General features: G+C 48.9%; 1 protein-coding gene across 1 annotated transcript in view; it reads left to right on the forward strand.

Annotated features, from left to right (window-relative positions):
• The first annotated feature begins 9,618 nt into the window (after window positions 1-9,618).
• Rgma (repulsive guidance molecule BMP co-receptor a) overlaps window positions 9,619-16,933 on the forward strand; it is a 28,183-nt gene continuing 20,868 nt past the window's right edge. The window contains exons 1-2 of the mRNA XM_038314194.1: window positions 9,619-9,647; window positions 10,285-10,409. Coding sequence (XP_038170122.1) covers window positions 9,619-9,647; window positions 10,285-10,409 — 154 coding nt within the window. The remainder of the gene's footprint in view (window positions 9,648-10,284; window positions 10,410-16,933) is intronic.

The following is a 16,933-nucleotide window of genomic DNA, read 5'->3' on the forward strand; positions in this document are numbered from 1 at the left end:
TACTTAGGAGGGGTGGGAGAGGTTGTTGAGGGAAATACTCCTTTTCTAAAATCATTTTTCTATTTGTGTTAGCGTCTGTGAAATAGTATTTCTCTAAACATATTCCCATTTCTAACGCACGATCCGTCACGAGACATATGGGATGTATTATTGGGCTGCCAGGGAAAGATAAACCGTGGGTGAAGATGAGGCATGGCTGTGGCGTGGGGAGGGAAACACTGGACTTGGCATCACAAGGCCTGGGTTTAGCCTCTGCCCTGACATTTGCATTCCTGGAGACCTTGGGCAAGTTGCTCAACTATCCCAAGTCTCCGACGCAGCAACCAGCTATGTCCACTTGGGTAGTTAAGGCAATTCTACAGTTACCTACAGAATTATTTCTTGTAATGAGAGTTCACTAAGCTTTAAAACCCACCCAAAGTCAAGGTAGTCTTGGGGTCCTTACAGGGTGCCGTGGGTTCTCCTCAGTCCCCATACATGCAAAGACCTAACAGAACCTTGTAGACATTCTATCATAGCCCAAACAACGGTCTTCATCCGCTATACGCAACTAATGTTGGCAGCCACTTTTCAACACTTCCTCTGTTCCAGGCAGTCTGCTCTGAGTGGATTATATAACTGTATGAGTTCCCTTCATCCTCACATCGGAGGGGAGCTGCGAGTACACCCCCATCATTACCAGGGAAAAGTATTGAGGTCTGGTCTTTCCAGACGGCATGATCTTAGCCAGGAGTCTGTATTTCCTCTCTCATACAGAGTTTGAAGAAACGTTCTCCATCTTCGATAAAAATAAGGATCAAAGCAATGGTGGGAAGAAAGTCACATGAGTATCCTTCTTTCTGAATGGGCCCTTTCTGCACTTCCTGTCAAGTTGGGCACTTTGTCTTCGACGCTGCCTTCATTAATCCATGTTTTGGGTTTGATGAATAACTTGATTGCCTGTTCCTCTTGCTAAATATCCGTAGTATTTGTGCTTGGCACCGAATGGTTCATTAATACAGATAGTGCAGCCATCTGCTGGTGAGGAGAGACACATACTCAACTCACTGTCTTTCCATACAGTTGCCACGTGGTGGATAAATGGTTTCCAGCCAGTTCTGTTCTCAGGAACTTACTGGAACTGAGAGAAGTAAAGGCTGTGTGGTCCACTCATCATTACAAGAACTGCATATTTTGTGTGCATAAGTACCCAAAAGCAGTTTTCAGTTATTTAAGATGTGCTTATTTTTATTTTAACTGCATGAATGTTTTTCTTTCGTGTATGGCTGTGCACCACATGCATGCCTAGTGCCTTCGATTCCCAAAGACTGTGTCGGATCCCCTGGAACTGGAGTTATGGATGGTGCTGGGAACTGAACCCTGGTCCTGTGCAAAGGAGGCTCTTGACTATTGAGCCATCTCTCTAGCCCCTGCTTTTAATTTTATTCCATTGTGTTGGAGGACAGCTCGCAGGAGTCAGGTCTCTCCCATCATGTGGGTCCCGGGGATGGAACTCAGTCTGTCAGGCTTGGCAGCAAGCCCCTTTACCTGCTGAGCCATCCCATTGTCCCCCAAAGGCTGCTTTAAAATGAGAGGAAGTTATTAAATGGCTTCAGGGTATAGTTTCAGGTAGATCATTGCTGGAGAATTTCATGCTGACAGAGAAACATAAAAACGTCACTTCTCAGATAACATTTCCTACTTGCTCAGCAATATTTCCACTTGGGGAATGCAGAAATGTTACAGACGAATCTCTCCAACTGTTCAAAAGTCAGATGGTGCTGGGCAAAGACAATTAGTTACAGAGACAATGTGAGTTCAATGCATCCCTACTGCAGGGACTGGGGTACTTGAAGACCCATCTTCCATACCCGCAGAGGCAACCAGGCCATGAGTCTTCAGGTGTCAGAGCTGAAGAGACCAAGATCGGACAGGCCATGATTGGACCACACAACTAGAAGTAGACAGTCCTCATCCCCAGGTCGCTCTTTCTTCACGTTTACTGCGGTATATTTGAAAGGCCGAAACTTGAGACTGACAGTTAAGCAACTCACGAATGTTCCTGTTATTCTATGGGGCTTTGTATGGAGAAGAATCAACAGTTTTGTAGGCTACATGTTAGGTGTTTTGGAATCTTCGACAAATATCTCAAGAGAAAAATAGGGGCAGACACTTTGATTACGACACTCCAGTGGCATGCCAGTTTATAATCCCTGTGGAAGCTCACGAGGGAAGATGCTGAAGGGAGACACATGGCTGATCCAAGAGTTTGCTGAGGATCTTGGGAAGAGTGCTGGACCAAGACACAAAGATGGAACTATGACCCTAGAAACTGCAAGATCATCAGGAGGAGTCCAATGCAGCCTTGATTCAGGCTGGGGAAGTAGAACAGAGAACACAAAGCAGAGCCTTGCGTCTGATCAGAGCAGGAGAAAGTTTATACCAAGGCATGGCTCGGAAGCAGCTGGTGCCATCCCTGGGACATCGTGGCAGCAGTATTCACACTGACCAATCTGAACTTCCTGAGGGGGAAAAAAATAATTTTAAAGCGGGAATTGAAGCCCAGGAAGGTGGAAGGACGTAACTGTAAAAGCTCCTGACGTCCCTCATACACACTATTTTGCGTCTCATTCTGTCTGTATATATGCACATACATATATTGGTTTTGGCTGGTGAGCTCAACTCTCTTCTGCTACGTTGGAGGATTCATAGTACAATTTAAATGGAAATAGAATAGGAAACACCCACCGTGGAGGGAATAGTCAAAGGCTATTTTTATTATTTATTTATTTATTTACTTATTATTTTTATTATTTTATTGGGCGGTATTTGCTTTATAGTAAAAAGAATAGTAAATAGATAGGTGATCATCTTATATTAAAAAAGAGATAGACAGACAGACAGATAGATGAATGGGTGGATAAGCTAGACACAGGAAGATTCACTTGACAGGACACTGAATATTTTTTAACATGGACCTATATTATTTTGTTTTCACTAAATATATTTGGTACTAAATTGAAGGAAACTGAAAGCTCAAGAAATTTTTTTTCTTCCAGTAAGTTCTGTCTTGGAAATCATTTTTGCCTTTTCCTAGCACACTGAACACATCCATGCCAATTTGGAGGGATAGAGTTGGTGAGGTTCCAAGAGTACTCCGTGCACATGCCGCAGGCCCACCGAGCTGGTCCGTTAGACCCTGAAGATCCTCTGACTGTTCTAGAAGCGAACCAATAGGCATGAAGGCTGACCCATGGGTCTGTCTGATACAGTCTGTTCAAGAAATGAAATCTGACAGTAGCTGTTCTGGACAACGTGAGGCCGATGCTGATGGCGAAAGTCGTTGTGGGGAACAGCTGTGCATTTGTAGCCGACAAGGTCGGGCTTCGCAGTCAGTGGCCTTGTTGAAAAGAAGCAACCGGCATCCATCTCGCAAAGCCAGCTCCGTTGTCTCGTGATGAGAATGGGCTGCTGAGAACCCCGGAAACCGCTCTCTCGGGGTACTAGTATCCTGTGTTGAGATGCCAGGTTCTCGACTGAGCTGCCTGAGAGAGACCAGGACGGCCTGCTGCACATTACAGAGCATCTCAAGTCTCCATCGGAATCCTCAGTTCTTAGAGTGAGACAGAAAGCACATGCATAAGCAAAAGGAATTTCTCTCTCGTGAGGAAAACATATTACACATTTAAAGATGTTCAGAAGTGACTGGGATCTGCAAATATGTTTTTTCATACTATTTCATCTTTCACATCTACATGTGGAAGTATCCCGGGTGAGATGATGCCTCAGTCTCTAAAGAGAGCTGATGGAATATCAGCATAATGTGTTCTTATAAAAAAGTAACATTTAAGTGGTGGAGAAAAAAAAAACTGTTTAAATTAACAAGAAGTCACCCTCATAGTAACGGGAGGCCATCAAAACAAAAATAGCATGCACACAGAGAGAAAAGAGGCTAGAAAGAAGCTAGGAAGATTAAGTGGACTAAACAATTTAAGGAGCATGTTTCGAGAGTCTCCAAAATCCACAGTGGGGTGTGTGTGTGTGTGTGTTTTGCTGGATCAAATCCAGGGTTCCACAAACATCAGACAACGATTGTACCACTGAACCCTACTCCCAAGCCCTGAAGAGGTTCTTAGTGCCAACAATGACAGCAAGCTTACAAATGCTTTGGAAGCAAATTAATAGGGCAGAGTCCTCTCCTAACCGGTTACGGCAATGAACACGGAGAGGAAGTTCTATGGTGGCCTATTCTGTCACCTATTACAGAGAGGAAAACTGTCATAAATGAAGGATGGCAGTGATGGCCTCTTGGCCAAAATGTACAGTTGTGCTTGTAGTTGGCACCTGCGTGCCTCGTACACACAGAGGGAGCATGCCTGTGTTGCGGTCCCTTTAATAGTCTCTCTTGTAGAACGTGCACTGTTATTACTATTGCTAGGCACACGCTAAAGTATCAGTTACCTGGATGAAGTACAACAGAGACCATGAAGCTGGACAATTTAATGGGAGAGAGGTAAACAAATCAAAAGGCAAGGAAGAAACCCAGTGATGAATTACATTACTTTCAAAATACCATTCAACCAGGTTCCACTCAAAAGGTCATTTATAAGAGTTCAGTGGCTCCAGAGAAGGGGAATGGGAATTGCCAGAGATTAGAATGATCCTCAGAGACAAGAAACAAAAATAGAAAAAAAAAACCTGTACTTTTCTGGATGGAGAATTAAGATCAGTGGGGAATCCCCCCAGGATTGATTGTGCACCCAGATTTAGCCGAAATGTATATATTTTATCCGAAGAAAGCAAGGTCAAATGGTTCCATCCTGAAGAAGAGATGCGGGTCCTGTGGAGATAGCAAACAAATAGTGATTAACTCTTGGGTGAGCTCAAGACTGAGTAAGGAAAACCCAAATGAAGCTTTGCAGGCATGTGCCCGAATTAACGCATTTACAATAACATAATCCAAACGACGACAGGAGAACAGGCTCCGGAGCCCAAGCCGTTTAGAGTCAAACAAGGGCATTCCGAGGGTCTGTGCAGGGTGCTTGTTAGTTAAAGGCTGTGCAGGCCTAGATATTCAGAAACTGCCTAACGTTTTTATCAGAGATGGTCCAGGACGCCAAACCAAAACAGAATGTTCTTTCTAGGCTGTGATCCAGACCTGACAGTTGATGTCCTTCCACTGCAGAAAAAAATATCTCAAGGCTGTAGAAGGCTAAGCAACGTTTAATCACCCCGGAGAGCATCTTTCACAAGAGGCTGCCCTGCTTTGTTCCTTGAGGGCTTCAGTGTGGGAAGATAAAGGCAGGGAGGTGATAGGATCAGACTTGAAGGTCATGGGGAATGTGAACAAAGACTGCCTCATCAGCTCTGAGAGGGCGAGACCAGGAGTAGCCCTTGAAGTATCAAGGAGGAGAGCAATCGGATGGGTCAATTTACTTGGAGTTGTCAAGTGAACCAGTCCAGCTCTTTAAGACACAGTATAAGTATAGTGTGTGTGTGTGTGTGTGTGTGTGTGTGTGTGTGTGTGTGTTTGCATGTACACATGTGAGTTTCTGGGATCAGACTCAGAGCCTTGTACACACACACCCTACATCCCAAGGACAAATTCAGGTCCTCCTGTAGGCAAGGCAAGCACTTTGCCATTTTTCTCCCCTGTCCCCTCCCCAGCTTTTTCCTTTTTTTTTCATTATTATGTATACACTATTCTGTCTGCGTGTATGCCTGCAGGCCAGAAGAGGGCACCAGACCTCATTACAGATGGTTGTGAGCCACCATGTGGTTACTGGGAATTGAACTCAGGACCTTTGGAAGAGCAGGCAACGCTCTTAACCGCTGAGCCATCTCTCCAGCCTCCTCAGCTTTTTCAAAGCAGGGTGAGAGCAGAGGACACTCAAGAAAATTTATCAGATTCATAACTGAGAGGTAACAATGGATTGAGAGGTACTGGCCACACATCCCCATTTGTGAGCTTGGCAAAAATCCCTGAGACCAGTATTGGACCATTGGCTTCATCTATACCCAGTGGTCTGTTTGTCCAAGTGAGAGGAATCCAAACTAAGACTAGAGCCAGCCACATGAGGGATGTCATAGTTTGTCCTAGCTGGGACAAGTAATAGTATGGCCAGAAAGAGCTAAGGAAGACACGATGAAGACCCCATCAGCCCCTACAAAGCTCGCCAGTTAAATTCAACTTCAGTGAAAACCAGATGGCATCCCTGCCAACTGCCTCAGCCCTAGCATGCATTCTCCCCACTTTCTCCTCAGGCTGTCATGAAACTCTCTCTGTAGACCTGGCTAGCCTCTGACTTCTGAGCGCTGGGATTCAAACCGCGTACCGCCACGCCCAGCTTGAGTGAGTAATTCTGATCATTCAGCCAGTTTCCTCCTTTGCACAACACAGGTGATAATGAACCTGTCTTAGCTGAAACTGTCTGAAAATGTCAATCAACACAGACAGCATAAGAACAAATCAAGGGGCTGGAGAGACAGCTTGATGGCTAAGATGGTGCACTGCACTTCCTGAGGACCTGTGTTCAGTTCCCATCATACCCACATCAGGTGGCTCATAACTGCCTGTTACTCCAGTCCCAGGGACTCCAACATCTCTGTCCTGGGCAGGCACCTACGTCCACATGCATACACCCCCACCCACCCAATACGGACGCACATGTGTGCACACAATCAAAAATAAAAATAATTTTAAAAAAGAACAAATCAAAATATTAGCCATGATCGTTAGAAAGCCACCCTCAAGACACCTGAAAATTCAAATCGCCTTTTTGATTGACACTCATCTCACTTCCCCTGTCAGTCATTGCTCTCCAGCGCTTGTTTTCGCAGCAATCCAACCATAGCATTGTGCTAGCTTTCCGTGGCAATAAGAAAATAACCGAGCTTATTCACTTACAAAGAAAGGAAAAAACCCAGAGGTTTGTCCTGAGACACAGGAATGCATACACTGGACACTAGAAAAGTCAGGAGTTTGGGAAGCTGTGATTTGAACTTAGAGATGGAGAAGAGGATGAGAGGTCACCGATACCAAGTCCCATCAAGTTCTCTTCTTGTCCGCGAGAAACTGAAAGCAGGTCACAAGAGCACTATGAGATGAGACTGTGGAAGCTCACCAGCCTGAGCTCTCCCTCCATGCTGTGAGGCTTCCTGCAGGCTGTCTGGGACTGGGAGAGTGGCAAGGCAGAAAGGGACTACATTTGGAAGAAGCCGCTAACACTGCACGAGAGGTGTGTGTGTCATGGTGACTTGCTAACGGGTGTCTGTGCGAGCAGAGATATCGTGAGATGGTGTGCAAAGAAAAAGAAAACAGGTTGTCTTGGCTCACAAGTTTTGGGGGTGTCCAGTTTGCGGCCAGGTGAGCCCATGGCTTTGGGCCTCTGGAGGGCCTACTGAGTGGCAATGGTGGGGAGCATGTGGTACAGTCAGCAGCCTACTTCATGGCCAGGAAACGAAGAAAAGAAAAGAGTCCGGGTCTCAGAATCTCTTCAAAGGTCAGAAGGACCACCAGGCTCCATCTTCTAAAACTTTGCCTGTCTCTACACCACAGCAAGAATTTCTCTTATTTCTTTATCCCCTGAGATAGCCCAGTCTATCCTGAGCAAGCACATTTACTGGCTGATCCCAGCCCTGGAGTGAATAGCAACTGTTAGCTGCTCAGAGGAGAGAAAGTTCCTCCTAAGGGTCTATCCCCTGGTAAGCTGACTAGCGGAAGAGCGCATGTCCAAGAATATTTTCATTTTGGACAACACAAATTAGTCTTGAAAAACACAAATTTGGGTAGGTAAAGAAAGGGGTGGGGAGGGATGAATATATGATCAAAACAGGGAGGAAACACCAAATTCAAGGAGCTGAGAAAAAAAAAAAAAAACAAGGAAAAAAAACCCCTTGGGTCTCAGGCTGAAGGGATTTCTCCGTGGTTAAGAATGCTTGTTGCGCTCACAGGCTCAGCGCACTGTTCCTGGCACCCATGTAGGGAGGCTCACAACATCCTGTAACTCCAGCTCCAGGGGATCTGACACCCTCTTCTTCACCCTGTCAGGTGTCAGCACCTGCACACATGTACACACTCACAGACACATACATATCTGTACAAAAAATACATTATAATTTTTTTTGGGGGGGGGGGGTTTCGAGACAGGGTTTCCTGTAGTTTCTAGAGCCTGTCCTGGAACTAGCTCTTGTAGACCAGGCTGGCCTCGAACTCAGAGATCCGCCTGCCTCTGCCTCCCGAGTGCTGGGATTAAAGGCATGTGCCACCACCGCCCGGCTATAATTTTTTTTTAATTGAGCCCCTCCCCCCTCTCAAGACAGGCCCCATCCCTAGCAGAGATGCTGGGGACACACCAGGGCCTAGTACCCCTCCCAAATTATATTCAGTTCTGGTCTTAAGTGACAATAATAGCCTGGCCCTTTCACAGGGAGAAACAGGAGTTGAGATGAAAATTCCTGTTGCCATTGGACCAAGGGCAGGACTAGAGAGGCTCTCCTTCCCTGGGCTGCTGGGAATGCTTAGGAGATCTCTGGTTATACAAAGGTTTAGAAATCGGAAAGGCAGATTCCAGCCAATTATATGTAATTCTGGACCTTAGGAGTGGAAAGGCCACAGTGAGTGTCTGGGTAGTCTGTCTGTCTGTCCGGGCTGCTCCTGGGGCAAGCGGCTCTGTTGTGATTCTCCACAGTTGTTGGGTTTGGCAGAGCAGCCTTGAAAGGAAAACTTTTGAGCCCTGGATTTGAGTCGGTGAACTCACCCTAGAGAATTCTACACTGCACTTGGAAGCTTCGGTTCAAGGGAACAATAAGTAGGCAGAGCCTGTTCTGTCTGAAACCTAAATATTTGAGAGGAATCCCCCCGGGGTAGCCCAACTGGAACGGAAAAACGGCTGCTACCACGGGTTTTTTGACCAAAGGAACCTGCAGTCTCTGGCTTCACAGGTGACTGAGGAATTAGTTCCCTCTCATCTGCTTCAGGAAGGCCAGATTCCGAAGCTGTACTGTCTTCCTGCCTGTCTGAGGCACCATGTGACTTGGGGTATAGAACAGCCCCCCACCCCAGTCTCCTTCCCCCTAGTCTCCCCTCCCACAGCCGAGTTCTCAGTGCAGACATAGCCTGCAGCTTGTGTGGCCCGCAATGAGACTGTGATATAGCTCTTAAGAGAAATTGGAACAAAATCCAGAATTCCCCCCCCCACCCCCCAGCCAGAGGGGCTGGCTTGGGGGGTGGGGTGGGCGGGAGGAATCCATTTGACTAAAAACACTGGCATATTTGTGTCACCCAAAGAAGTTTCTGAGGGGAAGTTGCCAGTCCCCTAAATACCACAAAGGCCGAAGAGCTAGGGAACCTTAGAGAGAAGACATTTTTCTCCTGAAAAAATAAGTGACTGAGTCAAGGGCGATCACCACCCTGAGGCCATCCCAAGATGGGGCTTGGGAGTATAGCCTCTGCTTGGCCTGCGCGCCCCAGGGACCACAGTATCTCTATCTCACTAGGTTGCTAGCTGTGTCCCGGGAGGCAGCTTTGGGCCCGCAAGATCTCAGTTCATGAGAGAGAGATCTCTGTTGCGAATAGGGCCAGGTTCTCGCGAAGCAAACCGGGTGCTTAGAGATGGTGCTGGAGTCAGCGGAGTCCAGATGCGTGGCCCAGGTCCGAGGCGGGCGTGATCCTTGAGATGCAACTGTTGCCCAGAGCCTGACAACTCTGGAGGAGGCCTTTTGGTCTTCGGCGCCCGCGAGACATCTGAAGGGGGGTAAAACGAGCCGAGGGGTGTCGGTGGCGGCTTTGGAGCGGTAGTCTGGTTGCAAAGGGGAGGCTGGAGTTTGTCTCCAAGCTCTTTCGATTTGGATGCGATGTTGATGGGGGAGGATTGAAACTCTCTGAGATCCCCGTGCCCTGAGCGCCTTAGCCACCCGGAGGAGTGGGGAGTGGCAGTTAGCTAGGAGCTGGGGACGCGCACTGCACTAGCGGGCCCCTGATTCCCCAGGTCCCCTTGGCCACCAGCCGAGCAGCCTGGGCTGGCGATCCTCCCTCCCTTTCTCCCTCCCGCCAGGATGAAACCTGAGCTCGGGAGGGCGGGGCTCACGGCGGCGGGGCGCGGGGCGGCTGCGACATTGGCGGGGAAGCGAATGATGGATGGCGAGGGCGGGGCCGGGCAGCGGGGTGGGGGTGGGGGGGGACACCGGGCGCCGGTGGCGGAGGTGGACCGGGCCTCCCGGCTCGCTGCTCCCGCCGGCCGAGCAAGGCTGCCTCTTCTGCGCAGCGTGATTGATTGTTTTTTTTCCCTTCCTTTTCTTCTAAACTTCTTCCAGGGAGAGGCTAGTGGTAACAGGCCGAGCTGGATGGATGGGTATGGGGAGAGGGGCAGGACGTTCAGCCCTGGGATTGTGGCCGACCCTCGCCGTCCTTCTCTGCAGCTTCCCCGCAGGTAAGACACAGCTCCCTGGCCAGGGGACGGCCAGCCGGGTCCCCCGTTCCTGGGCCACCCTGCGCGAGTTGGGGTCCCCGGTTCTCCAGCCCCCTGGGGACCCAGATTCCCATTGCCACGGGTCTTTGTCCCGTGCCCTGCATAGGGAGCGATGGATGTCGGAGGAGACCTGGAGGTGAGGGAACTCCTGCCCGAGCTCCGAAGAACAGGAGCAAATGGGGAGATCTGCAGAGCTAGGGATGCTTCTCTGCCCCCTCCCTTCTTCCGAGAAAACGGGTGCCCTGGACGCCTTTTGGGTGCTCCAAAGGAGAGAAGGGGAGGCTCGGACTCCGCACCAGGGGCACTTTCTCCAGCTCCTCGCCCACCAGTTTGCAAACCTGTTGGTTGCTCAGGGGTGGAGCTGGGGGCGCTTGGGAGGTCCCAGACTAGTCCCCGACCGCCCCGTCCCGCCCTCACGCTGGCCCACGCGGGGAAGCCCACGGACACAGGCTCAGACGCGTTAATTCCTGTTTGATAACATTCTGCGTCGCCCCCGTTTGTTTTTATTGTGCCAGAAAGCGAGAGAATTTCAGAATTAAAGCTGAAAAAGCCCATCTGTTTCCAATGAATCCCTCATAGTTTTTCACAGTGTTTTTGGCAGATCGCTGCTTTCAAATTCCTCCGAGCCCGGACCTCTTGTTTTTGTTGGGGGAAGGGAGACCAACTCCACAGAGAAGCGTTTGTTCCTTTCCAAACGCTCCGGTTTCTTTACTTTTTTCCCCTTTGGGGGGAGGGGGAATGAACGAAGCTTAAATCCCCGGTCTGTTTTCTTTATAATGTTTCGTAAAGTTTTATTTCATTTTTTATTTCATGCTACTCAAGAGTCTGAAAGGGCCAGTTAAACGCTTTCCACACGTTTTTCTCTTTAAAATACAACTAAACAGTGTCACGACCAAATGGTCCTCCTTGTAAGGCGGGATCTCCCAGCCTTTTCCATCGTGTTGTGGGGTTCAGAGGTGCCTTTGAGCAAAAGATTCCAAAGCTTGTTTCGGAGCGCGGCCAGCTGTGGTTCTGCTGCCTCTGCGCAGCTGAGATTTGCAAGAAAGGACTTGAGTTAGGACTGGGACTGGGTTGTTTTGATTTCCTTTTCAGCCAACTGGGTTTCAAGGAACTGACAGACAGGGCAGTCAGTCCAGGCTAGGCCTGGCTTCAAGTTGGCATTCCGGGGGGCACACAACATGGACAGCAAACACTGTGGGGTAAGGGTGAGTTTGCTCTCTTGTCTCAGCCGAGCTACAGGGCCCCCAGTACCCACTTAGCCAAAATGTCCCAGCTCCCTCAGGGACTACCACCAGACCTTTTTTCTGAAACTCCCAAAGAGATAGATCCCTGCCCAGGACTAGAACAGGGAAGGGGTGTCAGTATGCCCTAACAGCCCTCATACCCCAGACACCCTGAAATCTCAAAACCCCCACAGTGGTTTCCAGCAGGGGAGATAACCTTCCCCACTGCTGTGTTCTTGAAACCCAAGTTTCTTCATCTGAATCAGTGGTTCTCAACCTTCCTTATGCTGCTCCCTTTAATACAGTTCCTCATTTTGTGGTGACCCCCCAGCCATAAAATTATTTTTGTTGCTACTTCATAACTTGTAAGTTTGCTACTGTTATGAATCGTAATGTAAATAATCAGTTTTCTGATGGTCTTAGGAGACCCCTGTGAAAGGGTCATTTGATCCCCAGGGGTCACGACCCACAGGTTGAGAGCTGCTGATCTAAATGTTCTATTTGAAAGACTGATGTTATTTGTTCCCAAGAATTAAAAATTTTTTTAAAAAAAGCATTTAATTAAAATTTTAAAAAGCAAAAACCATCATCAGAAAGAAAAAGAATTTCAGAGAAGTGGCAGCATGCTGTTGTTCATCTTGGTTTGGTCGGGATAAAGATCCAGCCCATTGGAAGTTTTATCAGATGGGTTGATAAATGGCTTTTGTCCCTTGGCTGCAGTGGGGGGAGTGTGATCTCAGCTCAGTGCTGAAATTGAGAAGGGGGGCTCCCGGGGCTCTTAAAACAACACCTTCCTGCTCTTAAAGCTACAGCACTTGTTAGCATCTGAGGCTGGAAGGTGAGGAGAGGGAGGGCCTGCAGAAGTTCTCCAGAGTAGGATGGAGCTGCATGGCTGGGTGGGGTTAGGGCTTGTGGCGGGGGGGGGGGGGGGGGGGGTAATGTTTCTCCATTTATTTATTTATTTTGTCTTAAAAACTATTTTTGTTTTAAACCATCCGCAGCATAGTCTGAGGCACACTGGCGGGTTATGTAATTCACAACTCAAATTCCGCCACTTTTGTGTCCAAGAAACCCATTTCTTTTTGGCTTCGGGGCTGGTAACTAGACCCTGGCAGATGGAGCTGATAGCTGGGTTGTGTCATGCCAACTGGCTAAGGTTTCCCCTCGCTGGAGCCCTCTGACAGTCGCATGTAGTCAAAACTGCCCACCTCTGTGAAAACTGAGCTGCTGCTTACCAAGGACCAAATAAACGGAGGGCCTCAGGAATGTGGGGGCGCTGGAATCCGCATAGGGGCAAAAGGACAGTTTCTTCTGTAGGGGAGATGCACTGTCCCCGTCTCTGACGTAGCGGTCCGGTGCACAGTGGGTGGACCTCAGGGACTTTAGGCAAGCCAGGGTCTCACCCACTAGAGACAGGTGGAAGAAGCTTGCCCAGCAACCCTGTGAAAGCATGGGTTTGTTCAGGGCTTGCCTGCTTGAATGGCTGCCAGCAGTGAGCAGGAGTGCAAATTAAATTGGACATAGTTATGTGGAGAAAGATGCCTTCACTCTGCCAGACTGAGAGTGTTTGTTTGGAGTGTTTACGTGGACTCGCTCAACGTGGATGGCCGATTTCCCGAGCCCTCGCTCAGTGACAGCTTTCAGAGCCCTCGGCCTGATCAAGAGAGAAGGCTGGAGGGGTGTCCGAATACTGTTCTAGGGTAGAAGATGGGACAAAGTGGCTGCATCCCCAAGCCCCGGATGGGGGTAGGCCGGAAAAAACTTCTTAGAAGAGGTTTCCTCAAATAGCATCCTCTTTGGAACTCAGCAAAATAGATACATTTTAAGCTGTGAGGCCATTGTGACTTATTCAAACAGACTTCTGAGAGAAACCCGTCCAAAGCATGGTGTGTGCGTGTTGACATGTTTCTTGTAGCTGTTCATGTATGCTGTGTTCTAGCGGGGTTCTCAAAGTGTGGGCCGTGGACCAGCAACATCAGCCTCCCGCAGGAACCTGGGCACTGCAGGTCTGGTGAAGCAGATGCTGGGATGCAGGCCCTCCAAGGGATTCTGATGGCTCGCTTGTTCAAAGGGCTAGCTTCTCAGGAGGGTGCAGCCTCTCCTCCTGCGTCCTTCCCTAATAGTTGTATTTCATTTTTTGAATTTTCATTTATTTTTATTTATGTGTATGCGTCTGCGTGCCTGCATGTGCAACCACATGTATGTAGAAAACACGGGAGTCCCAGGAACTGTAGTTACTTGTTTTTAATGAGCTGTCCTGTATAAGTGATGGGAACTGAACCCTGGTTCTCTACAAGAACAAGTGCCCTTCCCTGCTCGCCAGCTCTTCAGCCCCTCCCTTATGCTTTTGAATGCCCTGGGGTTACCCTCTCTACCCCTTGTTGTCCCTGTTGTAGAAGTGCTCGTCTTCAAGTAGGGACACTGACACTTAGAGAAACTAAGGTTCTCTGAAGGACCTAAATTTATCTGCGTGGTTATAGAGATGAGGATATTTTTTAACTGAACTGCTGTGTAAGAAGGCGGAACTGAGGGAGCCTGCTCCCCATATACAGCTGCGTCTCTCAGTTAGACCCTGGGTCCCAGACAGAGTGTATGAGCCCATTTCGGTTGCTATAACAATACCACAGATTTTGAGGGCTACAAATAACAAGACATTTTGATTATAGCTGTGGAGGCTAGACACTCAGGGATCAAGGAACCAGCCACTGTGGTCACTGTGGTATACAGTGAGAGGACCTTCCTAGTCCGTCTGTCTGTCCTGTGCCTTCTTAACCCGCACCCCTCCGCCATAGGGCAGAAGGGATGGAAAGCTGACTCTCTAGGGTCCTTTCTTTATATACGGGCACTTTCATGAGGGCTCTACTCCCATGACATAATCACTTCCTAAAGTCCTGGATCTTATTTCTAATACCATCCCTTTGAGGATTAGGTTTTAGCATGTGAATTTTGGGGGTAGGGGCGGGGGGGGGGTGCTGCAGAAGAGGGAAGAAAATGATGTTCAGTTACAAGAGGCAGAGACTAGCAGCCAGGGTATGAGGGGCAGACAGACGTTTGACCTCCTGGGAGAGTCCAGATATCAACTCCTAAAGTTCCCACAGCCCCTGAGGCTCTGGGGTACCCTGAAGAAAAAGGGGAAGGCTCTCTGGTTTTCTGGTGAAAGGAGAGCCTCTGCAAGGTTGTCACCCTGATGCCCAAAGGAGAGGATCTCGGGGAAAGTGGAAGGGTAGGAGAGGTAGCCCAAGGGCATAAGTAAGACTTGAGCTGGGGAGCAGAGACTCTGGAGTCCTGCAGAGGCAAATGAGTAAGGCTGGGGACCTGTTTGTGGTCGGAGGGGCTGAAGTTCCCTCTAAAGATCTTGCCTTTGGTGGACTGTGTAAGGTCTGTACTCCGCTCTCCGCCTTCAGGTTTGCATTGAGTACCAGTTAGTGCCTAACTATTCTGCTACCGTGCTAAGATGCACCCTGAAGACTTGTGTGTCGTCGTCGTGGTGTCCCCCCCCCCCCCCCCCCCGCCAAAGTGGCCTACTCACACCAGTTTGCCCAAGACTTGCTTAGTTTAAAACTGAAAGTCAAAACTCCCCATGTCTCCTGGTCCTAGGCACACCAGGATGTGGCCTCCCCAAGTTGCATCCCCTCCCCAGCTGTGTCAGGGACCCCCACTACCCCGAGGCATGAAGTCTTTCCAGCAGAAAGGTCTCCATGTAGGCCAGTCACCTAGAACTGGGAGTCCTTCCTCTGCTTTTTTTTTTTTCCTGTTGTCACCTTGCTGCAGCCACACCATGAAGAACAACCCCAGGAGGGGCATCTCTGGTCAGTCCTACGCTCTCACCAAACCTCCTTTCCAAAAGATCCAACGTATCCCAGCCCCATATCACACCCCCTTTCCCATGGGATGCTCTCTGCCTTGACTTGCACCACCCAGTTCTAAGTTGAACACTCACCTCCCTGCCCAAAGTCCAAACTCAATGCAACCCGCTGTGGTCCAATCTGACATTTGGGTGCCCAAGCTGCACGGGGCTGTGCGTCCCCCTAGCTTCATGGACTCAGAGGTCTTGGAGTTTTGTCTTCTTCATCTCCTCTTCTGTATGGTAAAGGTGGGAGCCATTTCCTGCCTTCTCTTCTTCTCCTCCCCCGCACTCCCAAGTACTTCTAGTCTAGTCCTAGAAGCTACAAGGCCCATAGGTTTGTGTGTGTTACTTTTAATTCTAGCTTTTGCTCAAAGGACAAAGACCGCAGGACTTTTCTCCCCAAACACCCCACATTTTCCCCAAATATTGTTTCCGATTATACAAGCAGTAGACTTTTTTTTTTTTAAATCCAAGGACCAAAAGGGATTAAAAACCCAAAATTCTGGCCTCTCACAGACAATCCCTAATTAACACTTAACAGCATTCTTCAAGACATAGTACCTTCATAATTCCCTCTCCCAGATAGGGTTGTCTGGAGGAGGAAATAACTTTAAGAGTTCTTTTGTGGCTTGCATGGCCACAGAGTACCAGGAGTCTCCAATAGCTGCTTTAGTCCTCGGGAGCCATCACTCCTGATGAGGAGGAGAGCTTGCCCGGTGTTACACAGGCAGCTACCAAGCTGAGCCCAATAGCTGGTGCCAGACTCCTGCCCTTTCCAAATTTTGGATAAACACAGTTGTTAAAGTCTGTATAGCGTCTGCTGAAGATGTGGGCCTGGGATAAGAAAGAACTGTGAGACCATGACACCAAGTAACAGGATGACCTCCCCCCACCCCAGTTCCCACAGATGCACCCTGAAGAATAGTGCTTTCTCTGCCTCCAAAGAAAGGCCATCCTACCTTTTGTTCTTAAAAAGATTTAGTAGCTGGGCAGCTGCGCGTAGCTGCGCGGAGACTCGCAGAACACATGTGACCAGGGCGGCGGGTGAACTGGCGGTGCGGCGGCGGGTTAACGGCACAGACACAGAAAATAGACATAAAGCTTTATTAAAGGAGAGAGGGAGAGAGAGAGGAGAGGGGGGAAAGCAGAGAAGTGGGGAGAGAGGCAGAAGCGAAGCTGCCTCTCCGAGAGGAAGATGGAAAAGAGAGTGAGCTCAGGCAGGAAGCTGAAGATCAGCCTGCCTCAGCGGATGGGGAGGGAATGGGCGTGGCTTGTCTCTTAAAGGGACGGGGGACCAAAACCATAACACTACCCTTTGTCATTTTCGAACTTTGTGTCCCAAAGAGGAAGATGGCACCGTCGCAGGTCAGAAGTTTACTGATGTACTTACCGTGTGCCCTATTTAACGAAAGCAC

This window comes from Arvicola amphibius, chromosome 12, assembly GCF_903992535.2.
Source record: "Arvicola amphibius chromosome 12, mArvAmp1.2, whole genome shotgun sequence".
In the NCBI taxonomy this organism is placed as follows: domain Eukaryota; kingdom Metazoa; phylum Chordata; class Mammalia; order Rodentia; family Cricetidae; genus Arvicola; species Arvicola amphibius.